At 49.2% G+C, this 27359-nt stretch overlaps 4 protein-coding genes across 4 annotated transcripts in view; all 4 read right to left on the minus strand.

Annotated features, from left to right (window-relative positions):
- Positions 1-101: 101 nt before the first annotated feature.
- On the minus strand, positions 102-3263 carry LOC148124513 (uncharacterized). Its single transcript, XM_087914411.1, has one exon. The coding sequence runs from the start codon at positions 3261-3263 to the stop codon at positions 1473-1475; it is 1791 nt and encodes a 596-aa protein (XP_087770537.1). The 3' UTR covers positions 102-1472.
- Positions 3264-7565: 4302 nt separating this feature from the next.
- LOC113454864 (uncharacterized) lies at positions 7566-15640 on the minus strand. The gene is made up of 4 exons (XM_087914725.1): positions 15515-15640; positions 13502-15346; positions 10706-10903; positions 7566-10537 (listed from the first exon to the last, which is right to left on the minus strand). Exons 2-4 carry the CDS (start codon positions 15309-15311, stop codon positions 7875-7877), a joined length of 4671 nt encoding a protein of 1556 aa, XP_087770851.1. The 5' UTR covers positions 15312-15346; positions 15515-15640; the 3' UTR covers positions 7566-7874.
- Positions 15641-15965: 325 nt separating this feature from the next.
- LOC148124514 (uncharacterized) overlaps positions 15966-27359 on the minus strand; it is a 14081-nt gene continuing 2687 nt past the window's right edge. The window contains exons 2-4 of the mRNA XM_087914726.1: positions 26283-27353; positions 17083-17166; positions 15966-16350 (exon numbers count right to left, since the gene is read on the minus strand). Coding sequence (XP_087770852.1) covers positions 16109-16350; positions 17083-17166; positions 26283-27353 — 1397 coding nt within the window. The 3' untranslated portion in view covers positions 15966-16108. The remainder of the gene's footprint in view (positions 16351-17082; positions 17167-26282; positions 27354-27359) is intronic.
- LOC113443943 (uncharacterized) lies at positions 20476-22796 on the minus strand. The gene is given in 4 exon segments (XM_087914413.1): positions 20476-21274; positions 21276-21382; positions 21385-22270; positions 22471-22796. Coding segments are annotated over 3 exon segments (1641 nt in total). The 5' UTR covers positions 22267-22270; positions 22471-22796; the 3' UTR covers positions 20476-20622.

Genomic DNA, 27359 nt, shown 5'->3' on the forward strand with positions numbered 1-27359 from the left:
CACAAGACATCCTGATTGGCTGCTTTCAAGGTGACTCGAGTGATTTCAGGGTCAAGAACTTTTGTAAACTATTTCAAACTGAGACTTTGCAACAGGGAAAATAAGTTTTTAGACATTTGTATTATTTAACAAAAAAAAATCATGGACATAAGAGACTGACATTACGGTGACTTGCCAACGTGTCATATGTTTGAACTTATGCCCACAGAGCACTCAAACTACATATGCATCTAACAGAAATCCTATAAAGTACTAGAAGGAAAAGTAAAGGGTCTAGAAGCGACTCTTATTTTGAAACTCGATGAACAAAGTGAGAAATCCCAACCGAAATGATACTGCAATTAAACACAACAGAGAGCAGAGAGCATCTTTGAAAAACTGACCCCATATATGAACAGTTCAATTACTCAGACATGTATCCGACTGAAGATCTTTCCACACTCAGGTATATGTAGCATTTTCTCCCATGGGAACCCTTCCATGTCAATGAAGGCGTCTACTCAGTAAAGTTCTTTTCACACTCAAGAGATGTAGGTGTTTTTCCTCAGATGGATTCCTTGATGTGAATAAAGCTGCTGGTTTGAACTGAAACTTTCCCCTCAGTCCAGGCATGGTTTTTCTCCTGTGTCAATCATTTGATGTCTATACAGAGTTCCTCTCACATTGAAACACATTCCACATTCCAACATTTATAGGGGGTCTCTCCATGCGGACTCTTTGATGTTGACACAGGTTTGCATCCTTAGTAAGCTCAAGGTATTTTACCATGTTTCCCTGAAAAAAAAGACCCAGTCTTATTTTCTTTTGGACACCAAAATAAGTACCAGAAGATGATACCAATGTGTTGTGTGGGCTGCAGGCAAGCTGAGATGCGAAGATGAGCCTCCCTTGGCTGGCCGCCGACTGCAGCCCAACTAATGGCTTGGCTCTTGGTCCAGGCAGTGCATCTGGATCGCCTGCCTCCTCTTCTGCACCTCTGCCTCCATCTTCTCCCTATATCGCCGTGTGAAGATGAGCCTCTCACGGCCAGCCACTGCTCTGGCCTGACTCTCAGCTGTCTCCCCCCTCACCTCTGCTTTCACCTGCTGCTTACACAGGTAATCAATTCACCTGGGCTGTGGTGCTGCCAGTCAGTCGGCTCGCATGGGCTTGCTGTCTCCTGTGTTGGCCATGCCCACCTCTTCACTAGGGTTCATTTTTTGGGTATGGATATTAGCCACATGCTTAAAAATCAGGCCAGGGCTTATTGTTGAAAAAACACGGCATATGATTTTTCTCCTATATGGATTCTTTGATGCCTATAAAGCCTTCCTCACAGATCGAAGCTTTTTCCACACTCCAGACATTTATGTGGAAAAACCAGTGTGAATCATTTCAAGTCTATTAATGTTGCTCTTCCGAGTGAAGCACTTTCCAGACTCCAGACATTGAAATGGTTTCTCTCCTGCATGATTAGATGGTTTTCAAGACCTCTATTTGTTTCGAAAGATTTTTAACATTCTGTGCATTGATATTTCTTTTCTTCCCTCATGGATTCTTTGAAGATTCCCGAGTCTTCTGTCTCTTCTCCTCTCACTGAAGCTCTTTCTACACCCCAGGCGTTTTTGCTTTTTCAATCCTAAGTGGACTCTTTGATGTATAATAAGGTGTCCTCTCCAATTGTAGCCCTTTCCACAATCCAGGCATTTATATGGTTTTTCTCCTGTGTGAAACCTTTGATGTTTACGGAAAGTTCCACTATCCATAAATCTCTTTCCACAGTCCAGGCAATGATAAAGTTTCTCTCCTGAGTGAATCCTTTGATGTGCATAAAGGCTGTTTGTCTGACTGAAGCTTTTTCCACATTTGAGGCATTTATAAGGATTTTCTTCTGGGTGGATTCTTAGATGGTTTTCATGATAGTTATTTTTTTTGAAGGATTTTTCACATTCTGGGCGATATTTCTTTTCTCTCTCGTGGATCCTTTGGGAATTCTTGGGTTTTCCAAAAGACCCTCCACCCTCCAGGAATTTATTTTTTTTTCTGGAGTGAATGCCTTCATGTTTCTCAAGAATTTGAATTGTTTTGAAGGGTTTTTCACATTCCCAGCATTCGTACTCTTTTTGTAAATGGATTCTGTCATGTTTATATAAGCTGCTAATATGATTGAAACTCTTTCCACACTCAAAGCATTTATAAGGTTTTTCTCCTGTGTGGATTCTTAGATGGTTTTCAAGATCAATATTTTTTTTGAAGGATTTTTCACATTCCAGGCACTGATATTTCTCTCCTCCCTCCTGGAACCTTTGGGGATTACTGGGTCTTCTGAAGGACTCTCCGTCCTCCGGGCATTGATTCGGTTTCTCTATCAAATGGATCCTTTGATGTCTATAAAGGTTGCTTCTATCACTGAAGCTCTTTCCACAATCCAGGCATTTATTTGGTTTTTCTCCTGTGTGGGTTCTTAGATGGCTATCACGGCCGCTCCTCTGACTGAAGCTCTTTCCACACTCCAGGCATTTATAAGGTTTTTCTCCTGAGTGGACTCTTTGATGTCGATCAAAGTTGCTCCTATGATTGAAGTTCTTTCCACACTCCAGGCATTTAAACGGTGGGTCGCCTAAGTGGATCCATAGATGGCTTTCAAGATGGTCTTTTCTTCTGAAGGATTTTTCGCATTCTCGGCATTGATATTTCCTTTCTACCTCCTGGATCGTTTGAGGATTCCCAGGTCTTCTGAAGGACTCTCCGCCCTCCAGGCATTTATTCGGTTCCGCTATCAAATGGACCCTTTGATGCTTGCAAAGTTTTGCCAAGTAACTGAAGCTCCTTCCACACTCCATGCATTTATAAGTTTTCTCTAATGAGTGGATTCCTAGATGCTTTTGAAGACAGCCATTACTTTTGAAGGATTTGTCGCATTCCGAGCACTGATATTCCTTTCCTCCCTCCTGGGTCCTTCGAGGCGTCCGGGCTCTTCCAAGAGAACCGCTGCCCTCCAGGCAATTTGGTTTCTCTTGATGTCTACAAAGGCTTCCGAAATAACTGAAGCTCTTTCCACACCGGAGGCATTTGTAAGTTTTCTCTCCCGAGTGGATCCTTTGATGGCTCTGAAGGCAGCCATTATTTTTGAAAGATTTTTCGCATTCCGGGCACTGATACTTGTTATCTCCCACCTGGATTTTCTGGGGATTCCCGTGTCCTCCGAGGGACCCTCCGCCCGTGTCCTCCTCTCCGCATCGCCCTCCGGGCAGTCCACTTTCCTGGGGTTCCCCTGGGCTCATCCGTCCTGCAGCCCCGGGGCCTGCCGGCCTTTCCCCTAAGTGTGCCGGGGAACCCGCGCCGGGACCGAGCAGGGCTCTTCCGCCTGGCCCGCTGTCCTGCTCCTCCTCTCTGGCGGCGCCTTCTTCCTTCCCACGACGGGCTCCTTCGTCCTCCTGAGGGAGAGAAAGAGAAGCGGGTCACGGCTGCGACGCCTTCCCCGCAGGGGAGGCCCAGGCCGAAGCCTCCGCCTCTCACGGGCCTTCCGGGCATGTTGGAGCCGAACACGGACTCCCCGCTCCCCCAGCGTCCCCCCGCCGCCCGCCAAAAAGGCCTCTGGCTCCCAGGCCTCTGTGACTCCCAGCATCCCCTGCGGCAAACCTGCATAATCCGGGCTCCTCGGTCGCCGATTCAGGCCGCTCCCTTCCTGCCCGTTTAATTTCCGGAAGTGGAGGCTTCACGCGCTTTTCGGCCGAAGCCCCGCCTGTTCCTTTGGAGGAACCGCCCAAAGGGGGGTCCTCCTGCCAATCGGCACCCTCCCCAGGGCGACCAATCGGCGCCCTCCTCCCTTTCAATGAGCCAGAGGGCGCCTGCGCGGAGGCGATTCTTGTTCTCTTCGTGCTTGAAGGTGGCGCGGGAGGGGGAGGGGCGGCGGGGGCGGCTGTCTTTGATATTTGGGGTCCGGTGTCTCCCCCCGAATCCAGTCTGGCGGAGGCCGAGGGTCCCTTCTGGGGCTACGGATTCACTCAGAGATCTACCATCCTGCTATTTGCTTGCAAGCAAATATAATTTAAGACCTGAGTCTTACATTATATTTGCTTGCAAGGAAACTCACAGGATTAGGTAAGTGGCCGCTGCCAGGTGAAGAGCTGGACAAGGGGCGTGTGCATGAGATCAGATGCAGGTCAGGGAGAGTACCCGAGGGTGCGGGGTGGCTGAGAGGTCGCAGATAGCTGGGCAGTGTGCAGCAGATGTCGGGGAGGGTGGGCAAGCGGCCAATGCCTGGTTGCAGAGGACAGGAAGGATGTGCAGATTGTGGGGGCAACCGTGCAACATGACGTTCCCTGCTGGATTCCCCACCGACTTTCTCCCTGCAAGCTGTGGGAGTGTTGTGGCCGAGTTGGTGCAAGCTCTCCACAAGTTGGAGGAAGGGAGGAGATCAAGACGACCAAGGAACAAACACGCAGCAGTTCTGGAGCACCTTGGAAGGGGATTGAAAAAGCAGGTGGGTTGCAGCACAAAACCCAGTCTTGGCCCAGCCAAACAGTGGCTTTACAGGACAACCAGTAGAGGAAATCGTAAAACGGTGTTGTTCAGACCTTTACTTGAGTATTTGGGCTGAGAATCTATATACGGTATACAAAAGCGAAATACCACTCACGCATCATCCCAAAATTTCCAGAACCCTAAAGCTTACAAACTGGAAATTTGGCCCATATGTTCTTCTTGGCTTCTAGATGCTCATAAAGAAAGGATTTTTTGAAATGACTATCAGAGCATTCGTATTTTGTTTATTATTATTAACACGCTCCTCTGATGCTAAGGAGTTCTATTCCTCTCCCCACCTGAAAAGAAATCTGTTCCAACTGCAGTTGACCTAAGCCACGCCCAGGCTCCTTGCTGTCTCCTTGGTCACACAGCAAATACTATTTCAGTTTCCAAACAGCCCTCAACTCTCACACACTGACAGGATGCCAGCCAGATGAATACCAATGGTTGCTGGTAAGCAGAGGCAAAATTCCCTACCCCCTTATTTTCCTCTCCGAAAACTTTCCCGATCACAGTTTTGTAGCGAAGCAAGGGTTCCCTGCTAATACAGTATACACTGAAGTTGACAAAGGTTGAGATGGCAATGAAAGGTGTGAGAGGACGACAACTAGGCCGTAAACCTGGTATAGGCCTCTGCTTAATTGAAGGCCTCAAATTAACAATATAATGCCGGCTGAGCTGATTTTGTAACAATGGCAAACTATTTGTAATCTGATGAGATTTTGCAAGCTTCACATATGTTACTACCCACTACTACTGCAAAAAAGGAGATATTTACTGGACAATCCAAAATAAGATCCATTTGGATCACGAATGTCTGGGACATTGAGAAAAAGGGGAACTGGAAGCAGGAGATGGCAAATGGTTAGGGAAGAGTTGGCGTATACCTACAAGTGAGTATTAGGCGATGGACAGTGTTGGAATAGGCAAATCCATCCAGTAAGATTACATACTACTGGTGGGGCTTCAGAAGAAGGGGATAAAGTAAGAGCGTAAATCTCAAATAGGGGCCACTGAAGGTAACTATTCCTCGCTGGATTTAGCTGCTATTCTTGGACCTCACTGCAATGGGTTGTTAGCGTTATCTTACTGAAATGTTATGGTGGCTTTTCATGTTCCAAATTGCTCATGAAATAAACCTCTGATCTCAAAGTAAGATTTATTGCCTGTGGTTTTGTCTGTATTTCCTCTACAAATTATTTTTATAGCAAAAGTGAGTGTTCACACCTATCTTACCGAGCTATAACTAGGTCTGGGATAAATATTCAAGCTGTTTCTTAGTCCTTGGTAAGCCCTTCTGCATTTCATCAGGAAGCATTTTAAGAAGGCCTGGTGGCAGAGTGGTTAAAATCATTATTGCAGGCACGCTCTGCCCACAGCCTGGAGTTCGAGCCTAATACAATTCAAGGCTGATTCAACTTCCCATCCTTCTGAGGATGGTAAAGAGAGAATTGTCCAAGGCAATATGCAAATAGAGGTAGTCCTCAACTTACAATAGTTTACTTAATAAACTGTCAGATCCGTGTATGTGCCATTCTTCTATGGAAGAAGGGAGCGGGGGAGTTGGTACAAGTAATCCTTTTGATGTAACCTGAATATATTAAATCTTATATTGAATCTGTATAACCTACACGTGATATACAACTGGAGAACTGGAGCCAGATGTCCAGAAACTTGTCACCTCTTGGATAGATAGCAAGAACAGAAGGGACCATAAAAATTCCAGCTCTGGAAGACACTCCCTGGAATATGTTCCCAGAGAAGGGGAGAGGGGAATTAACATGTTGGTTCTTGGTTTGACGAAATCCACATGTAAATAAGGGGAGGGGTCCTAACTCCCCTTATCTACTACTGTATGCCTGCAAGCCTCTTAGATTCTGCTTTGAATAGTGCTGGAATCATCTTTCAATAAAGATTTCCTTTTGAAATATATAGTTTTCAGAAGTTCATTCTTTTCGGTTCAAGGGGAAAAGTCCAGTGCTCACATAGCTATTCAAAGTTATAATGGCACTGGAAAAAGTGACTTAGGACCGTTTTTTAGTTCCGACCTTTGTAGCATACCCATCATCCTGTGAAGAAAATTCAGGCACTTTGCAACTGACTCATACTTATGACCATGGCTGTGTCCCGGGGTATACTGGGTCCCTTTGGAGACCTGACAAGCAACGTCAGTGGGGGAACCAGATTCGCTTAACAACCGGATTACTCACTTATCAACTTCAGTGATACATTTGTGGCAGGAATGGTTGTAAAATGGGGCAAAACTCACTTAACAAAATGTCTCACTTAGCAACAGAAATTTGGGGCTTGTGGTCGTAAGTCATGGATCACCTGTAACACTTTTTAAACCTCCCACAGTGAGGTAAAGCGCTATGGGGCAGAATATAAGCCTAAACGCTATTATATCAGTGTGTCCATTGTGACCGAAGGACCTTCCACTCTCAGGCATGTTTATGGTTTTCCTCCCACGTGAATCCTTTGATGTCGACGGAGGCATCCACTAACAGTAAAGCTATTTCCGCAGACAAGGCATTTCTATGGTTTCTCCCCCCACCTCCATGTGGATTTAGGACCAGTGAGGAGGAGGATTCATAAGACACCACTGGTGGGCATGAAATATAACAGGCATCCCACAGTAACGGTTTTCTTCTTGGCCCAGATTTGGAGCTACATGTAGGAGTACGGTCCGGAAAGAACCACACGGAGTACCAAAGTGAGATGTGTCACCATGGCCCTAGAAGGCGACACTTCACACTGGAGAGTCACTGCCGACAACGATGATACTGTGGAGCTGGGAAAATTCAACTGCTTGATGGCGTGCCCCGCAAGCGCTTCAAAGACCCCCTGGCCAACCATAAAGCTAGAGAAGGCATCAAGACCATTAGCCAGGGATGGAAAGGAGCTGCCGAGTACATCCATGAGGTTCGTGATGTGGCTTGCAGGTTCACTGACTGGCCACAAGACATCCTGGTTGGCTGCTTCCAAGGGGGGGTTATTGATGTCAGGGTCAAGAACTTTTGTAAACTATTTCAAACTAACACTTTGCAAAAGGGAAATAAGTTTTTAGACATTTTTATTATTTAACAAAAAAAATGATGGACATAAGAGACTGGCATCATAGTGTGTATCAAAGCTGCTCCAATGATTGAAGCTTTTTCCACACTCCTTGCATTTAAATGATTGATCTCTTGAGTGGATGCTTAGATGCACGTTAAGATTTCCATTTGCTTTGAAGGATTATTCACATTCCGGGCACTGATATTCTTTCCTCCCTCCTGGATCATTCGGGGTCTCCCGGGTCTTCCCAAGGACTCTCTGCCCTCCAGGAATTTATTCAAATGGACCTTTTGATGTCTATGAAGGTTTCACCTCATATTGAAGCTCTTTCCATACTTCCATACTCTTTTCAGACATTTATTCCGTTTCTCTCTCCAGTGGATCTTTTGATGTGTAGAAAGGTTTTCCAACCGCCTGAAGCTCTTTCCACACTCCAGGCATTTATAAGGTTTCTCTCCTGTGTGGATCTTTTGATGTCTATAAAGGCTTCCCCTCTCAGTGAACCTCTTTCCACACTCGAGGCATTTGTGAGGTTTCTGTCCTGAGTGGATCCTTAGGTGCCTATGAAAATGTGAATTTGTTTTGAAGGATTTTTCACATTCCGGGCACTGATATTCCTTTCTTCCCTCCTGGATCCTTTGCGGAATCCCGGGTCTTTCAATGGACCCTCCACCCTCCAGGCATTTATTCAATTTCTCTCTCCAGTGGATCTTTTGATGTCTAGAAAGGGTTCCTGATTGTCTGAAGCACTTTCCACACTCCAGGCACTTATAACGTTTTTCCCCTGTGTGGATCTTTTGATGTCTAGAGAGGTTTTGCAACAGACTAAAGCTCTTTCCACACTCTGGGCATTTATAACGTTTCTCCCCTGTGTGGATCCTTTGATGTGTATAAAGGCTTCTCCTCTGAGTGAAGCTCTTTCCACACTCCAGGCATTTATTTGGTTTGTCTCCAGGCTGGATTGTTTCATGTTTGCAAGTGCTACTCCCATCATTGAGGTTCTTTCCACAATTCAGGCATTTATGAGGTTTCTCTCCAGTGTGGATTCTTTTGTGTATGTAAAGACTGCTGCTATGTCTGAAGCTCTTTCCACACTTCGGGCATTTATGTGGTTTCTCTCCTGAGTGGATGCTTAGATGGCTTTGAAGATGGTCTTTTCTTCTGAAGGATTTTTCGCATTCTGGGCATTGAAATTCCTTTCCTCCCTCCTGGATTCTTCGGGGCCTGCCAGGTGTTCCGAAGTACTCTACACCCTTTAAGCATTGATTCGAATGGATCTTTTGATGTCTACGAAGGTTTCCACTCATACTGAAGCTCTTTCCACACACCAGGCATTTATAAGGTTTCTCTCCTGTGTGGATACTTTTGTGTACGTAAAGGCTGGTGCTATGTCTGAAGGTCTTTCCACACTTCAGGCATTTGTGAGGTTTTTCTCCTGTGTGGATTCTTTGGTGTCTATAAAGGCTGCTATTCTGACTGAAGGTCTTTCCACATTCCAGGCATTTATGAGGTTTTTCTCCTGTGTGGATCCTCTGATGTCTATAAAGGCATCCCCTCTCACTGAAACTCTTTCCACATTCCAGGCATTTATGTGTTTTCTGTCCTGAGTGGACGCTTAGATGCCTTTGCAGTTGTCCATTTGTTTTGAAGGATTTTTCACAATCAGAGCATTGATATTCCTTTCCTCCCTCTTGGATCCTTTGGGGATTCCCAGGTCTTCCAAAGGACTCTCCGCCCTCCAGACATTTATTCAGTTCCTCTCCCCAGTGGATCTTTTGATGTCTGTAAAGGTTTCCCAACAGACTGAATCTATTTCCACACTCAGAGCATTCAAATGGTTTCTCTTTTGAGTGGCTTCTTAGATGCTTTTGAAGAGAACTGTTTTTTATGAAGGATTTTTCACATTCCAGGCACTGAAATGTTTTCTGTCCCGAGTGGATCATTAGATGCCTATAAAGGTGATGCTTCAGATAGAAGCTTTTTCCACACTCCAAGCATTTATGAGGCTTTTCTCCAGTGTGGATTATTTGATGTGTAGAAAGGCTGCTCCTATACTTGAAGCTTTTTCCACACTCCAGGCATTTATAAGGTTTCTCTCCTGTGTGGATCTTTTGATGTCTATAAAGGCTTCCCCTCTCACCGAACCTCTTTCCACACTCCAGGCATTTATGAGGTTTCTGTCCTGAGTGGATCCTTAGATGCACTTTAAGATGTCCATTTCTTTTGAAGGATTTTTTGCATTCTGGGCACTGAAATCTCTTTCCTCCCTCCTGGCTCCTTTGGGGATTCCTGGGTCTTCTGAAGGACCCTCCACCCTCCAGGCATTTATTCGCTTTCTCTCTCAAGTGGATCTTTTGATGTCTGGAAAGGTTGCTTCTCTCGCTGAAGCTATTTCCGCACTCCAAGCACTTATAAGGTTTCTCTCCCGAGTGAGTCTTTTGATGCTTATGAAGGTGATGCTTCAGAGAGAAGCTCTTTCCACACTCCAGGCATTTATGAGGCTTTTCTCCAGTGTGGATTATTTGATGTGTAGAAAGGCTGCTCCTATAACTGAAGCTTTTTCCACACTCCAGGCATTTAAATGATCGATCTCTTGAGTGGATGTTTAGATGCACGTGAAGATTTCCATTTGTTGTGAAGGATTTTTCGCATTCCGGGCACTGAAATCTCTTTCCTTCCTCCTGGATCCTTCGGGGCCTCCCGGGGCTTCTGAGGGACTCTCCGCCCTCCAGGCCCGTCTCGGGGTCTTCGCTCGTGTCCTTCTCCCCGCATCGCCCTCCGCGCAGCCGACTTTCCCGGGGTCCCCCTGGGCTCATCCCACATGCAGCCCAGGGGCCTCGAGGCCTTTCCCCGCCGTCGCCCATGGAACCCGCGACGGGGCCGGGCAGGGCTGCTCCGCGGGGGCCGCTCTCCTCCTCCTCCTCCCGGGCGGCTCCTCCATCCTCCTGAGGGGGAGAAAGAGAGGCGGGTCACGGCTGCGTCCCCTTCCCCGCAGGGGAGGCCCAGGCCTCCGCCTCCGCCTCTCACGGGCCTTCCGGGCTTGCTTGAGGCGGACCCGGCCTCCCTCCAAGCGTCGCCCCCGCCCCCGCCAGTCTAGGCCTCGCACTCCCAGGCCTCCCTTCTCATGAAAAAAACCCACCCCGGACTGCGACTCCCAGCATCCTCTGCGCCAAACCTGCATCATCCGGGCTCTTCTCTCGCCGATTCCGGCGGCGGCCTCCTCTCCCGTCTAATTTCCGGCGGCTACACGCCCTTTTCCCCGGAAGTTCCGCTGTGGGCTGTGCCAATGGAGGAACCGCCCCGAGCAGCCTTTCTACCAATCGGCGTCCTCCTTTCGCTAAAGAGCCGGGGGGCGCCTGCGCAGTGCGGAATGTCTGCCTGTTCCCCCGCGTCCAGTCTGGCGGAGGTCGGGGGTCCCTTCTGGGGCTGCGGCTTCCCCCCCTCCGGGGTCTCCCCCTAGGCAAGGCGGGGCGGGCTGGGGCACATCCAGGCAGGGGAAGCTGAAGGGGCTCCGCTTCCTCCTGGGGGACTCCGGCCAGGCTCCTCCGCCGCCTCCAGGTAGCGAGGGGGAGCCCCCCAATCTAGCTCCCTCGCCCCCTTTTCCCGTCTCCCCCCCCAGAACCCCCCCCTTAATATTCCTCTGCTGATCTGCAGGAAGGCGAAGCTTTTCCTCCGTGGCTCCTCGGGAGGTTGCGCCCCATGAAGGCCCCCCCCCCAGCTCTGCCCCCCCCCGTTGAATGCCCCCCTCCCTCCCCAGGAAGAGGGACCCGGGGCTGCAGGATCCCCCCCCCGCCTCGAGGGGGGCTTTCCCTTTTAATGCGGCGCCCCAAAGGCTGGAGGGGCTCCTGGTCCTGCTGCTTCTCTTTGGAGCAGTTCTATAGCTTTTTAACTTTACATCTCCCGTCCCCCCCCCCAACCTCCCGCCAAAAGCCAGTTTTGAGGTCTGAAATCATTTTAATGTTCTTGTTTCTGCACTAAATATCTGAGATAATCTGATGCTGGAGCCCAGTGAGGTTCTCAAGGTGGTTTTGGACCTATGCAGGAAGCTCCCTTGTCAGCTAACAGAAAAAGAACAACCGAGCTGGAAGGGACCTTGGTGTCAGGCGACCGAACTTTTCCCATTCACTCAACTAGAATGAACTTCTGAAAACGTATCAAAAAAAGATCCTTTATTGAGATGAGACAATTCCTGTAGGAGTTCGAAGCAGGGACTGAGGTCCCTCAGGCATACAGGGATACCTAAGGGACCACTAATATGAATTTTGACTGATGGTGGCTTGTTGACGTTGGTGGCAGAGAAAGATCTGATCTAACCTCTGTCCCCCCACTACACACACAAAGAGGAAGGGGTGGGATTCAAAATGGTTAATCAGTTTTGTGGGCGTGGTCTAATTTGTGGGTGTGGCTTGGTTATGTGACTGGCTGGCATGGCTTGTATGCAAATATTATAAATATTTATGTAAATTGAATTTTTTATAAAAAGAGCAACTTTTACCCAAAATCAGGCAAAGGAGGCAGGCATATTGAATTGCTCACAGAAGCAGATTCACTCAGAGATCTACCATTCTGCTATTGGCTACCTGAGTGTTACATTATATTGGCTTGCAAGCAAACTCACAGAATTAGATACGTGGCTGCTGCCAGGTGAAGAGATGGACAAGGGGCATGTGCAAGTGATCAGATGCAGGTCAGGGAGAGTACCCGAGTGTATGGGGTGGCTGAGGGGGTCGCAGATACCGTGTTTCTCATAAAATAAGGCCGGGTTTTATATTTTTTTTTTTTTTGAGCCCTAAAAAAACGGTTAGGCCGTCTTTTCGGGGGTGACTTCATTCCCCTCCTTGCATCCTCATCTAGAGCGCCCCGCGGGCAGCCTCACCACCAGCCGCTCGTAACGGGTGATCATGGCGAAGTGCAAGGAGCTCCCTACTCTCACCACCAAAAACCTTTGCTGCAGCCCCAAGACCCGCTGCTGTTGCTTTCCCTTCTGTCCATTCCGCTGCCAAGTTTGGAGCTGCCGCTTCCGTGTTTGGAGTGCCGCCACCATTTGGAGAACCACTGTCACATTTGGAGCTGCCACTTCCGCGTTTGGAGCTGCAGCCGTGTTTAGAGTGGCGGCGGCGCTCCAAATGGTGGCGGTGCTCCAAACAGCAGCAGTGCTCCAAACGTGGAAGCGGCAGCTCCAAACATGGCAGCAGCTGCAAATGCGGACATGGCAACTCCAAACAGCGGCAGTGCTCCAAATAGCGGTGGTGTTCCAAACGTGGAAGCAGCAGCTCTAAACGCGGTGGCGGCATGGGCAGAAATCAACAGTGGCGGGCGCTGAAGGTCTTGGGGCTGCAGCAAAGGTGCTTGGCAGGAGTAGGGAGCTCTGCGCGCTCTGCCATGATCGCCTATTAGCAGCTGTTGGCGAAAAATTGCTGCCTGTGGGGCGCTCCTAACGGCAAGTCTCCCCGCCCTTCCCCCCATTTCGCATGTTTTAAAATAGGCCTAAATATGGGGGGGGGGGCTTTCATTTCATTTTATGCCTAGAAAACATGGTGGGTCTTCCTACTGGGGGAGGTCGTATTGTTGGAGAAACACGGTAGCTAGGCAGTATGCAGCAGGTGTCACGGAGGGTGGGCAAGCGGCCAATGCCTGGTTGCAGAGGACAGGAAGGATGTGCAGATTGGGGGGCAACCATGCAACATGACGTTCCCTGCTGGATTCCCCACCGATTTTCTCCCTGCAAGCTGTGGGAGTGTTGTGGCCGAGTTGGTGCAAGCTCTCCACAAGTTGGAGGAAGGGAGGAGATCAAGATGACCAAGGAACAAACACGCAGCAGTTCTGGGGGTTAATTGATGTCAGGGTCAAGAACTTTTGTAAACTATTTCAAAACTGACACTTTGCAAAAGGGAAATAAGTTTTTAGACATTTTAATTATTTAACAAAAAAAATCATGGACATAAGAGACTGGCATCATAGTGTGTATCAAAGCTGCTCCTATGATTGAAGCTTTTTCCACACTCCTTGCATTTAAATGATTGATCTCTTGAGTGGATGCTTAGATGTATTTTAAGATTTCCATTTGTTTTGAAAAGATTTTCACATTCCGGGCACTGATATTCTTTCCTCCCTCCTGGATCCTTCGGGGTCTTCTGGGTCTTCCGAAGGACTCTTCTGCCCTCCAGGCATTTATTCAAATGGACCTTTTGATGTCTATGTAGGTTTCCACTCATATTGAAGCTCTTTCCACACTCCAGACATTTGTAACGTTTCTCTCCTGTGTGGATTCTTTGGTGTGTGTAAAGGTTGCTGCTATGTCTAAAGCTCTTTCCACACTCCGGGCATTTATATGGTTTCTCTCCTGTGTGGATTCTTTGGTGCGTGTGAAGACTGCTGCTATATCTGAAGCTCTTTCCACATTCCAGGCATTTATAAGGTTTCTCTCCTGTGTGGATCTTTTGATGTCTATAAAGGCTTCCCCTCTCACTGAATCTCTTTCCACACTCCAGGCATTTGTGAGGTTTCTGTCCTGAGTGCATCCTTAGGTGCCTTTGAAGATGTGAATTTGTTTTGAAGCGTTTTTCGCATTCCGGGCACTGATATTCCTTTCCTCCCTCCGGGATCCTTTGCGGAATCCCGGGTCTTTCAATGGATCCTCCACCCTCCAGGCATTTATTCAGTTTCTCTCTCCAGTGGATCTTTTGATGTCTACAAAGGGTTCCCAACTGTCTGAAGCTCTTTCCACACTCTGGGCACTTATAACATTTCTCCCCTGTGTGGATCCTTTGATGTGTATAAAGGCTTCTCCTCTTACTGAAGCTCTTTCCACACTCCAGGCATTTATTTGGTTTGTCTCCAGGCTGGATTGTTTCATGTTTGCAAGGGCTGCTCTCATCATTGAGGTTCTTTCCACACTCCAGGCATTTATGTGTTTTCTGTCCTGAGCGGACGCTTAGATGCCTTTGCAGTTGTCCATTTGTTTTGAAGGATTTTTCACAATCAGAGCATTGATATTCCTTTCCTCCCTCTTGGATCCTTTGGGGCCTACTGGGTGTTCCGAAGTACTCTACATCCTTTAAGCATTGATTCAAATGGATCTTTTGATGTCTATGAAGTTGTCCACTCCTATTGAAGCTCTTTCCACACACCAGGCATTTATAAGGTTTCTTTCCTGTGTGGATTCTTTTGTGTACGTAAAGGCTGCTTCTATATCTGAAGGTCTTTCCACACATCGGGCATTTGTGAGGTTTTTCTCCTGTGTGGATTCTTTGGTGTGCATAAAGTTTGCTGGTATGACTGAAGCTCTTTCCACATTCCAGGCATTTATGAGGTTTTTCTCCTGTGTGGATCCTCTGATGTCTATAAAGGCATCCCCTCTCACTGAAACTCTTTCCACATTCCAGGCATTTATGTGTTTTCTGTCCTGAGTGGACGCTTAGATGCCTTTGCAGTTGTCCATTTGTTTTGAAGGATTTTTCACAATCAGAGCATTGATATTTCTTTCCTCCCTCCTGGATCCTTTGGGGATTCCCAGGTCTTCCAAAGGACTCTCCGCCCTCCAGACATTTATTCAGTTCTTCTACCCAGTGGATCTTTTGATGTCTGAAAAGGTTTCCCAACAGACTGAATCTATTTCCACACTCAGAGCATTCAAATGGTTTCTCTTTTGAGTGGCTTCTTAGATGCTTTTGAAGATAACTGTTTTTTATGAAGGATTTTTCACATTCCAGGCACTGAAATGTTTTCTGTCCCGAGTGGATCATTAGATGCTCTATAAAGGTGATGCTTCAGATAGAAGCTTTTTCCACACTCCAAGCATTTATGAGGCTTTTCTCCAGTGTGGATTATTTGATGTGTAGAAAGGCTGCTCCTATACTTGAAGCTTTTTCCACACTCCAGGCATTTATAAGGTTTCTCTCCTGTGTGGATCTTTTTGATGTCTATAAAGGCTCTCCTCTCACCGAACCTCTTTCCACACTCCAGGCATTTATGAGGTTTCTGTCCTGAGTGGATCCTTAGGTGCCTTTGAAGAAGTGAACTTGTTTTGAAGGATTTTTCGCATTCAGGGCACTGAGATCTCTTTCCTTCCTCCTGGATCCTTTGGGGATTCCTGGGTCTTCTGAAGGACCCTCCACCCTCCAGGCATTTATTTGCTTTCTCTCTCAAGTGGATCTTTTGATGTCTATAAAGGGTGCTTCTCTCGCTGAAGCTCTTTCCGCACTCCAAGCACTTATAAGGTTTCTCTCCCGAATGGGTCTTTTGATGCTTATGAAGGTGATGCTTCAGAGAGAAGCTTTTTTCACACTCCAGGCATTTATGAGGCTTTTCTCCAATGTGGATTATTTGATGTCTAGAAAAGCTGCTCCTATAATTGAAGCTTTTTCCACACTCCAGGCATTTAAATGATTGATCTCTTGAGAGGATGCTTAGATGCATTTTAAGATTTCCATTTGTTTTGAAGGATTTTTCACATTCCAGGCACTGATATTCTTTCCTCCCTCCTGTATCCTTCGGGGTCTCCTAGGTCTTCCGAAGGACTCTCCGCCCTCCAGGCATTTATTCAAATGGACCTTTTGATGTCTATGTAGGTTTCACTCCTATTGAAGCTCTTTCCACACTCCAGACATTTGTAACGTTTCTCTCCTGTGTGGATTCGTTGGTGTGTGTAAAGGTTGCTGCTATATCTGAAGCTCTTTCCACACTCCAGGCATTTATATGGTTTCCCTCCTATGTGGATCTTTTGATGTCTATAAAGGCTTCCCCTCTCACCGAACCTCTTTCCACACTCCAGGCATTTATGAGGTTTCTGTCCTGAGTGCATCCTTAGGTGCCTTTGAAGATGTGAATTTGTTTTGAAGCGTTTTTCGCATTCCGGGCACTGATATTCCTTTCCTCCCTCCGGGATCCTTTGCGGAATCCCGGGTCTTTCAATGGATCCTCCACCCTCCAGGCATTTATTCAGTTTCTCTCTCCAGTGGATTTTTTGATGTCTACAAAGGGTTCCCAACTGTCTGAAGCTCTTTCCACACTCTAGGCACTTAGAACGTTTCTCCCCTGTGTGGATCCTTTGATGTGTATAAAGGCTTCTCCTCTTACTGAAGCTCTTTCCACACTCCAGGCATTTATTTGGTTTGTCTCCAGGCTGGATTGTTTCATGTTGCGTGTGAAGGCTGCTTCTCATCATCTGAAGTTCTTTCCACACTCCAGGCATTTATGTGTTTTCTGTCCTGAGTGGATGATTAGATGCTCTTTGCAGATGGTCCTTTCTTTTGAAGGATTTTTCGCATTCTGGGCACTGAAAACTCTTTCCTCTCTCCTGGATCATTTCTGGATCCCTGGGTTTTTCAAAGGAATCTCCACCCTCCAGGTATTTATTCAAATGGACCGTTTGATGTCTATGTAGGTTTCCACTCAGATTGAAGCTCTTTCCACACTCCAGACATTTATATGGTTTCTCTCCTGTGTGGATTCTTTGGTGCGTGTGAAGACTGCTTCTATATCTGAAGCTCCTTCCACATTCCAGGCATTTATGAGGTTTTTCTCCTGTGTGGATTCTTTGGTGTGCATAAAGTTTGCTGGTATGACTGAAGCTCTTTCCACACTCCAGGCATTTATGAGGTTTCTGTCCCGAGTGGATGATTAGATGGCTCTGAAGATGGTCCTTTCTTTTGAAGGATTTTTCGCATTCCGGGCACTGAAATCTCTTTCCTCCCTCCTGGATCCTTCGGGGCCTCCCGGGGCTTCTGAGGGACCCTCCGCCCTCCAGGCCCGTCTCGGGGTCTTCGCTCGTGTCCTTCTCCCCGCATCGCCCTCCGCGCAGCCGACTTTCCCGGGGTCCCCCTGGGCTCATCCCACATGCAGCCCAGGGGCCTCGAGGCCTTTCCCCGCCGTCGCCCATGGAACCCGCGACGGGGCCGGGCAGGGCTGCTCCGCGGGGGCCGCTCTCCTCCTCCTCCTCCTCCTCCCGGGCGGCTCCTCCATCCTCCTGAGGGGGAGAAAGAGAGGCGGGTCACGGCTGCGTCCCCTTCCCCGCAGGGGAGGCCCAGGCCTCCGCCTCCGCCTCTCACGGGCCTTCCGGGCTTGCTTGAGGCGGACCCGGCCTCCCTCCAAGCGTCGCCCCCGCCCCCGCCAGTCTAGGCCTCGCACTCCCAGGCCTCCCTTCTCATGAAAAAAACCCACCCCGGACTGCGACTCCCAGCATCCTCTGCGCCAAACCTGCATCATCCGGGCTCTTCTCTCGCCGATTCCGGCGGCGGCCTCCTCTCCCGTCTAATTTCCGGCGGCTACACGCCCTTTTCCCCGGAAGTTCCGCTGTGGGCTGTGCCAATGGAGGAACCGCCCCGAGCAGCCTTTCTACCAATCGGCGTCCTCCTTTCGCTAAAGAGCCGGGGGGCGCCTGCGCAGTGCGGAATGTCTGCCTGTTCCCCGCGTCCAGTCTGGCGGAGGTCGGGGGTCCCTTCTGGGGCTGCGGCTTTCCCCTCCGGGGTCTCCCCTAGGCAAGGCGGGGCGGGCTGGGGCACATCCAGGCAGGGGAAGCTGAAGGGGCTCCGCTTCCTCCTGGGGGACTCCGGCCAGGCTCCTCCGCCACCTCCAGGTAGCGAGGGGAAACCCCCCCCCCATCTATTTCCCTCGCCCCCTTTTCCCGTCTCCCCCCCCAGAACCCCCCCCCTTAATATTCCTCTGCTGATCTGCAGGAAGGCGAAGCTTTTCCTCCGTGGCTCCTCGGGAGGTTGCGCCCCATGAAGGCCCCCCCCCAGCTCTGCCTCCCCCCGCTGAATGCCCCCTCCCTCCCCAGGAAGAGGGACCCGGGGCTGCAGGACCCCCCCCGCCTCGGGAGGGGGCTTTCCTTTAATGCGGCGCCCCAAAGGCTGGAGGGGCTCCTGGTCCTGCTGCTTCTCCTTGGAGCAGTTCCATAGCTTTTAACTTTACATCTCCCGTCCCCCCCCCCAACCTCCCGCCAAAAGCCACTTTTGAGGTCTGAAATCATTTTAATGTTCTTGTTTCTGCACTAAATATCTGAGATAATCTGATGCTGGAGCCCAGTGAGGTTCTCAAGGTGGTTTTGGACCTATGCAGGAAGCTCCCTTGTCAGCTAACAGAAAAAGAACAACCGAGCTGGAAGGGACCTTGGTGTCAGGCGACCGAACTTTTCCCATTCACTCAACTAGAATGAACTTCTGAAAACGTATCAAAAAAAGATCCTTTATTGAGATGAGACAATTCCTGTAGGAGTTCGAAGCAGGGACTGAGGTCCCTCAGGCATACAGGGATACCTAAGGGACCACTAATATGAATTTTGACTGATGGTGGCTTGTTGACGTTGGTGGCAGAGAGAGATCTGATCTAACCTCTGTCCCCCCCCCCACACACACACAAAGAGGAAGGGGTGGGATTCAAAATGGTTAATCAGTTTTGTGGGCGTGGTCTAATTTGTGGGTGTGGCTTGGTTATGTGACTGGCTGGCATGGCTTGTATGCAAATATTATAAATATTTAGGTAAATTGAATTTTTTATAAAAAGAGCAACTTTTACCCAAAATCAGGCAAAGGAGGCAGGCATATTGAATTGCTCACAGAAGCAGATTCACTCAGAGATCTACCATTCTGCTATTGGCTACCTGAGTGTTACATTATATTGGCTTGCAAGCAAACTCACAGAATTAGATACGTGGCTGCTGCCAGGTGAAGAGATGGACAAGGGGCATGTGCAAGTGATCAGATGCAGGTCAGGGAGAGTACCCGAGTGTGTGGGGTGGCTGAGAGGTCGCAGATACCGTGTTTCTCATAAAATAAGGCCAGGTTTTATATATATTTTTTGAGCCCCGAAAAAACGGTTAGGCCGTCTTTTGGGGGGGGGACTTCATTCCCCTCCTTGCATCCTCATCTAGAGCGCCCCACGGGCAGCCTCACCACCAGCCGCTCGTAACGGGTGATCATGGCGAAGTGCAAGGAGCTCCCTACTCACCACCAAACACCTTTGCTGCAGCCCCAAGACCCGCCGCTGTTGCTTTCCCTTCTGCCCATTCCGCTTCCAAGTTTGGAGCTGCCGCTTCCGTGTTTGGAGTGCCGCCGCCATTTGGAGAACCACTGTCACATTTGGAGCTGCCACTTCCGCGTTTGGAGCTGCAGCCGTGTTTAGAGTGGCGGCGGCGCTCCAAATGGTGGCGGTGCTCCAAACAGCAGCAGTGCTCCAAACGTGGAAGCGGCAGCTCCAAACATTGCAGCAGCTGCAAATGCGGACATGGCAACTCCAAACAGCGGCAGTGCTCCAAATAGCGGTGGTGTTCCAAACGTGGAAGCAGCAGCTCTAAACGCGGTGGCGGCATGGGCAGAAATCAACAGTGGCGGGCGCTGAAGGTCTTGGGGCTGCAGCAAAGGTGCTTGGCAGGAGTAGGGAGCTCTGCGCGCTCTGCCATGATCGCCCATTAGGAGCAGCTGTTGGTGAAAAATTGCTGCCTGCGGGGCGCTCCTAACAGCAAGTCCCCCCGCCCTTCCCCCCATTTCGCATGTTTTAAAATAGGCCTAAATATGGGGGGAGGGGCTTTCATTTCATTTTATGCCTAGAAAACCTGGTGGGTCTTCCTACTGGGGGAGGTCGTATTGTTGGAGAAACACGGTAGCTAGGCAGTGTGCAGCAGGTGTCAGGGGGGAGGGTGGGCAAGCGGCCAATGCCTGGTTGCAGAGGACAGGAAGGATGTGCAGATTGGGGGGCAACCATGCAACATGACGTTCCCTGCTGGATTCCCCACCGATTTTCTCCCTGCAAGCTGTGAGAGTGTTGTGGCCGAGTTGGTGCAAGCTCTCCACAAGTTGGAAGAAGGGAGATCAAGAAGACCAAGGAACAAACACGCAGCAGTTCTGGGGGTTAATTGATGTCAGGGTCAAGAACTTTTGTAAACTATTTCAAAACTGACACTTTGCAAAAGGGAAACAAGTTTTTAGACATTTTAATTATTTAACAAAAAAAATCATGGACATAAGAGACTGGCATCATAGTGTGTATCAAAGCTGCTCCTATGATTGAAGCTTTTTCCACACTCCTTGCATTTAAATGATTGATCTCTTGAGTGGATGCTTAGATGCATTTTAAGATTTCCATTTGTTTTGAAGGATTTTTCACATTCCAGGCACTGATATTCTTTCCTCCCTCCTGTATCCTTCGGGGTCTCCTGGGTCTTCCGAAGGACTCTCCGCCCTCCAGGCATTTATTCAAATGGACCTTTTGATGTCTATGTAGGTTTCCACTCCTATTGAAGCTCTTTCCACACTCCAGACATTTGTAACGTTTCTCTCCTGTGTGGATTCGTTGGTGTGTGTAAAGGTTGCTGCTATGTGTAAAGCTCTTTCCACACTCCAGGCATTTATATGGTTTCTCTCCTGTGTGGATCTTTTGATGTCTATAAAGGCTTCCCGTCTCGCCGAACCTCTTTCCACACTCCAGGCATTTGTGAGGTTTCTGTCCTGAGTGCATCCTTAGGTGCTTTTGAAGATGTGAATTTCTTTTGAAGTGTTTTTCGCATTCCGGGCACTGATATTCCTTTCCTCCCTCCGGGATCCTTTGCGGAATCCCGGGTCTTTCAATGGATCCTCCACCCTCCAGGCATTTATTCAGTTTCTCTCTCCAGTGGATTTTTTGATGTCTACAAAGGGTTCCCAACTGTCTGAAGCTCTTTCCACACTCTAGGCACTTAGAACGTTTCTCCCCTGTGTGGATCCTGGTGTGTGTAAAGGTTGCTGCTATATCTGAAGCTCCTTCCACACTCCAGGCATTTATATGGTTTCCCTATGTGGATTCTTTGGTGTGCGTAAAGGTTGCTGCTATATCTGAAGTGACAGGCCTGAACCTCTTTCCACACTCCAGGCATTTGTGAGGTTTCTGTCCTGAGTGCATCCTTATGTGCCTTTGAAGATTTGAATTTGTTTTGAAGCGTTTTTCGCATTCCGGGCATTCGTGTTTCTTCTCTGCTGTGTGGATGCTTAGATGGCTTTTAAGATGTCCGTTTCTTTTGAAGGATTTTTCGCATTCCGGGCACTGAAATCTCTTTCCTTCCTCCTGGATCCTTCGGGGTCTCCTGGGTCTTCCGAAGGACTCTCCGCCCTCCAGGCATTTATTCAAATGGACCTTTTGATGTCTATGTAGGTTTCCACTCCTATTGAAGCTCTTTCCACACTCCAGGCATTTATAAGGTTTCTCTCCTGTGTGGATTCTTTTGTGTACGTAAAGGCTGCTTCTATATCTGAAGGTCTTTCCACACTCCAGGCATTTATGAGGCTTTTCTCCAGTGTGGATTATTTGATGTGTAGAAAGGCTGCTCCTATAACTGAAGCTCTTTCCACACTCCAGGCATTTATATGGATTCTCTCCCGTGTGGATGATTAGATGGCTCTGAAGATGGTCCTTTCTTTTGAAGGATTTTTCGCATTCCGGGCACTGAAATCTCTTTCCTCCCTCCTGGATCCTTCGGGGCCTCCCGGGGCTTCTGAGGGACCCTCCGCCCTCCAGGCCCGTCTCGGGGTCTTCGCTCGTGTCCTTCTCCCCGCATCGCCCTCCGCGCAGCCGCCTTTCCCGGGGTCCCCCTGGGCTCATCCCACATGCAGCCCAGGGGCCTCGAGGCCTTTCCCCGCCGTCGCCCATGGAACCCGCGACGGGGCCGGGCAGGGCTGCTCCGCGGGGGCCGCTCCTCCTCCTCCTCCTCCTCCTCCCGGGCGGCTCCTCCATCCTCCTGAGGGGGAGAAAGAGAGGCGGGTCACGGCTGCGTCCCCTTCCCCGCAGGGGAGGCCCAGGCCGACGCCTCCGCCTCTCACGGGCCTTCCGGGCTTGCTTGAGGCGGACCCGGCCTCCCTCCAAGCGTCGCCCCCGCCCCCGCCCCCGCCAGTCTAGGCCTCGCACTCCCAGGCCTCCCTTCTCATGAAAAAAACCCACCCCGGACTGCGACTCCCAGCATCCTCTGCGCCAAACCTGCATCATCCGGGCTCTTCTCTCGCCGATTCCGGCGGCGGCCTCCTCTCCCGTCTAATTTCCGGCGGCTACACGCCCTTTTCCCCGGAAGTTCCGCTGTGGGCTGTGCCAATGGAGGAACCGCCCCGAGCAGCCTTTCTACCAATCGGCGTCCTCCTTTCGCTAAAGAGCCGGGGGGCGCCTGCGCAGTGCGGAATGTCTGCCTGTTCCCCCGCGTCCAGTCTGGCGGAGGTCGGGGGTCCCTTCTGGGGCTGCGGCTTTCCCCCCTCCGGGGTCTCCCCCTAGGCAAGGCGGGGCGGGCTGGGGCACATCCAGGCAGGGAAGCTGAAGGGGCTCCGCTTCCTCCTGGGGGACTCCGGCCAGGCTCCTCCGCCGCCTCCAGGTAGCGAGGGGAACCCCCCAATCTAGCTCCCTCGCCCCCTTTTCCCGTCTCCCCCCCCAGAACCCCCCCTTAATATTCCTCTGCTGACCTCCAGGAAGGCGAAGCTTTTCCTCCGTGGCTCCTCGGGAGGTTGCGCCCCGTGGAGCCCCCCCCCGCAGCTCTGCCTCCCCCACCCCGTTGAATGCCCCCCTCCCTCCCCAGGAAGAGGGACCCGGGGCTGGGACCCCCGCCTCGAGGGGGCTTTCCCCTTTAATGCGGCGCCCCAAAGGCTGGAGGGGCTCCTGGTCCTGCTGCTTCTCCTTGGAGCAGTTCCATAGCTTTTTAACTTTACATCTCCCGTCCCACCCCCAACCTCCCGCCAAAAGCCACTTTTGAGGTCTGAAATCATTTTAATGTTCTTGTTTCTGCACTAAATATCTGAGATAATCTGATGCTGGAGCCCAGTGAGGTTCTCAAGGTGGTTTTGGACCTATGCAGGAAGCTCCCTTGTCAGCTAACAGAAAAAGAACAACCGAGCTGGAAGGGACCTTGGTGTCAGGCGACCGAACTTTTCCCATTCACTCAACTAGAATGAACTTCTGAAAACGTATCAAAAAAAGATCCTTTATTGAGATGAGACAATTCCTGTAGGAGTTCGAAGCAGGGACTGAGGTCCCTCAGGCATACAGGGATACCTAAGGGACCACTAATATGAATTTTGACTGATGGTGGCTTGTTGACGTTGGTGGCAGAGAGATAGATCTGATCTAACCTCTGTCCCCCCCCCTCACACACACACAGAGGAAGGGGTGGGATTCAAAATGGTTAATCAGTTTTGTGGGTGTGGTCTAATTTGTGGGTGTGGCTTGGTTATGTGACTGGCTGGCATGGCTTGTATGCAAATATTATAAATATTTAGGTAAATTGAATTTTTTATAAAAAGAGCAACTTTTACCCAAAATCAGGCAAAGGAGGCAGGCATATTGAATTGCTCACAGAAGCAGATTCACTCAGAGATCTACCATTCTGCTATTGGCTACCTGAGTGTTACATTATATTTGCTTGCAAGCAAACTCACAGAATTAGATACGTGGCTGCTGCCAGGTGAAGAGATGGACAAGGGGCATGTGCAAGTGATCAGATGCAGGTCAGGGAGAGTACCCGAGTGTGTGGGGTGGCTGAGAGGTCACAGATACCGTGTTTCTCATAAAATAAGGCCGGGTTTTATATTTTTTTTTGAGCCCCCAAAAAACGGTTAGGCCGTCTTTTCGGGGGGACTTCATTCCCCTCCTTGCATCCTCATCTAGAGCGCCCCGCGGGCAGCCTCACCACCAGCCGCTTGGCGAAGTGCAAGGAGCTCCCTACTCACCACCAAACACCTTTGCTGCAGCCCCAAGACCCGCCGCTGTTGCTTTCCCTTCTGCCCATTCTGCTTCCAAGTTTGGAGCTGTCGCTTCCGTGTTTGGAGTGCCACCGCCATTTGGAGAACCACTGTCACATTTGGAGCTGCCAGTTCTGCGTTTGGAGCTGCAGCTGTGTTTGGAGTGGCGGCGGCGCTCCAAATGGTGGCAGTGCTCCAAACAGTGGCAGTGCTCCAAATGTGGAAGCAGCAGCTCCAAACATGGCGGCAGCTGCAAATGCGGACATGGCAACTCCAAACAGCGGCAGTGCTCCAAACAGCGGTGGTGTTCCAAACTTGGAAGCAGCAGCTCTAAATGCGGTGGCGGCATGGGCAGAAATCAACAGTGGCGGGCGCTGAAGGTCTTGGGGCTGCAGCAAAGGTGCTTGGCAGGAGTAGGGAGCTCTCCGTGCTCTGCCATGATCGCCCATTAGGAGCAGCTGTTGGTGAAAAATTGCTGCCTGCGGGGCGCTCCTAACAGCAAGTCCCCCCGTCCTTCCCCCCATTTCGCATGTTTTAAAATAGGCCTAAATATGGGGGGAGGGGCTTTCATTTCATTTTATGCCTAGAAAACATGGTGGGTCTTCCTACTGGGGGAGGTCGTATTGTTGGAGAAACACGGTAGCTAGGCAGTATGCAGCAGGTGTCACGGAGGGTGGGCAAGCGGCCAATGCCTGGTTGCAGAGGACAGGAAGGATGTGCAGATTGGGCGGCAACCGTGCAACATGACATTCCCTGCTGGATTCCCCACCGATTTTCTCCCTGCAAGCTGTGAGAGTGTTGTGGCCGAGTTGGTGCAACCTCTCCACAAGTTGGAGGAAGGGAGGAGATCAAGATGACCAAGGAACAAACACGCAGCAGTTCTGGGGGTTAATTGATGTCAGGGTCAAGAACTTTTGTAAACTATTTCAAAACTGACACTTTGCAAAAGGGAAACAAGTTTTTACACATTTTAATTATTTAACAAAAAAAATCATGGACATAAGAGACTGGCATCATAGTGTGTATCAAAGCTGCTCCTATGATTGAAGCTTTTTCCACACTCCTTGCATTTAAATGATTGATCTCTTGAGTGGATGTTTAGATGTATTTTAAGATTTCCATTTGTTTTGAAAAGATTTTCACATTCCGGGCACTGATATTCTTTCCTCCCTCCTGGATCCTTCGGGGTCTTCTGGGTCTTCCGAAGGACTCTTCGCCCTCCAGGCATTTATTCAAATGGACCTTTTGATGTCTATGTAGGTTTCCACTTGTATTGAAGCTCTTTCCACACTCCAGACATTTGTAACGTTTCTCTCCTGTGTGGATTCTTTGGTGTGTGTAAAGGTTGCTGCTATGTGTAAAGCTCTTTCCACACTCCAGGCATTTATGAAGTTTCTGTCCCGAGTGGATGATTAGATGGCTCTGAAGATGGTCCTTTCTTTTGAAGGATTTTTCGCATTCTGGGCACTGATATTTCTTTCCTCCCTCTTGGATCCTTTGGGGCCTACTGGGTGTTCCGAAGTACTCTACACCCTTTAAGCATTGATTCAAATGGATCTTTTGATGTCTATGAAGGTTTCCACTCCTACTGAAGCTCTTTCCACACACCAGGCATTTATAAGGTTTCTTTATGTGTTTTCTGTCCTGAGTGGACGCTTAGATGCCTTTGCAGTTGTCCATTTGTTTTGAAGGATTTTTCACAATCAGAGCATTGATATTCCTTTCCTCCCTCTTGGATCCTTTGGGGCCTACTGGGTGTTCCGAAGTACTCTACATCCTTTAAGCATTGATCCAAATGGATCTTTTGATGTCTATGAAGGCTTCCACTCCTACTGAAGGTCTTTCCACACACCAGGCATTTATAAGGTTTCTTTCCTGTGTGGATTCTTTTGTGTGTGTAAAGGTTGCTTCTATGTCTGAAGGTCTTTCCACACATTGGGCATTTATATGGTTTCTCTCCTGTGTGGATTCTTTGGTGTGTGTAAAGGCTGCTGCTATATCTGAAGCTCTTTCCACATTCCAGGCATTTATAAGGTTTCTCTCCTGTGTGGATCTTTTGATGTCTATAAAGGCTTCCCCTCTCACCGAACCTCTTTCCACACTCCAGGCATTTGTGAGGTTTCTGTCCTGAGTGCATCCTTAGGTGCCTTTGAAGATGTGAATTTGTTTTGAAGCGTTTTTCGCATTCCGGGCACTGATATTCCTTTCCTCCTTCCGGGATCCTTTGCGGAATCCCGGGTCTTTCAATGGACCCTCCACCCTCCAGGCATTTATTCAGTTTCTCTCTCCAGTGGATCTTTTGATGTCTAGAAAGGGTTCCTGATTCTCTGAAGCACTTTCCACACTCCAGGCACTTACAACGTTTTCCCCCTGTGTGGATCCTTTGATGTCTATACAGGCATCCCCTCTGAATGAACCTCTTTCCACACTCCAGGCATTTGTGAGGTTTCTGTCCTGAGTGCATCCTTAGGTGCCTTTGAAGATTTGAATTTGTTTTGAAGCGTTTTTCGCATTCCGGGCATTCGTGTTTCTTCTCTGCTGTGTGGATGCTTAGATGGCTTTTAAGATGTCCGTTTCTTTTGAAGGATTTTTCGCATTCCGGGCACTGAAATCTCTTTTCTCCCTCCTGGATCCTTCGGGGTCTCCTGGGTCTTCCGAAGGACTCTCCGCCCTCCAGGCATTTATTCAAATGGACCTTTTGATGTCTATGTAGGTTTCCACTCGTATTGAAGCTCTTTCCACACTCCAGACATTTGTAACGTTTCTCTCCTGTGTGGATTCTTTGGTGTGTGTAAAGGTTGCTGCTATATCTGAAGCTCTTTCCACATTCCAGGCATTTATAAGGTTTCTCTCCTGTGTGGATTCTTTGGTGCGTGTAAAGGTTGCTGCTATATCTGAAGCTCTTTCCACATTCCAGGCATTTATGTGGTTTCTCTCCTGTGTGGATTATTTGGTGCGTGTAAAGGTTGCTGTTATATCTGAAGTTCTTTCCACATTCCAGGCATTTATAAGGTTTCTCTCCTGTGTGGATCTTTTGATGTCTATAAAGGCTTCCCCTCTCATTGAACCTCTTTCCACACTCCAGGCATTTATGAGGTTTCTGTCCTGAGT

Source organism: Pseudonaja textilis, chromosome 17 (genome assembly GCF_049901715.1).
Source record: "Pseudonaja textilis isolate UNSWEBS1 chromosome 17, rPseTex1.2, whole genome shotgun sequence".
Classification (NCBI taxonomy): Eukaryota; Metazoa; Chordata; class Lepidosauria; order Squamata; family Elapidae; genus Pseudonaja; species Pseudonaja textilis.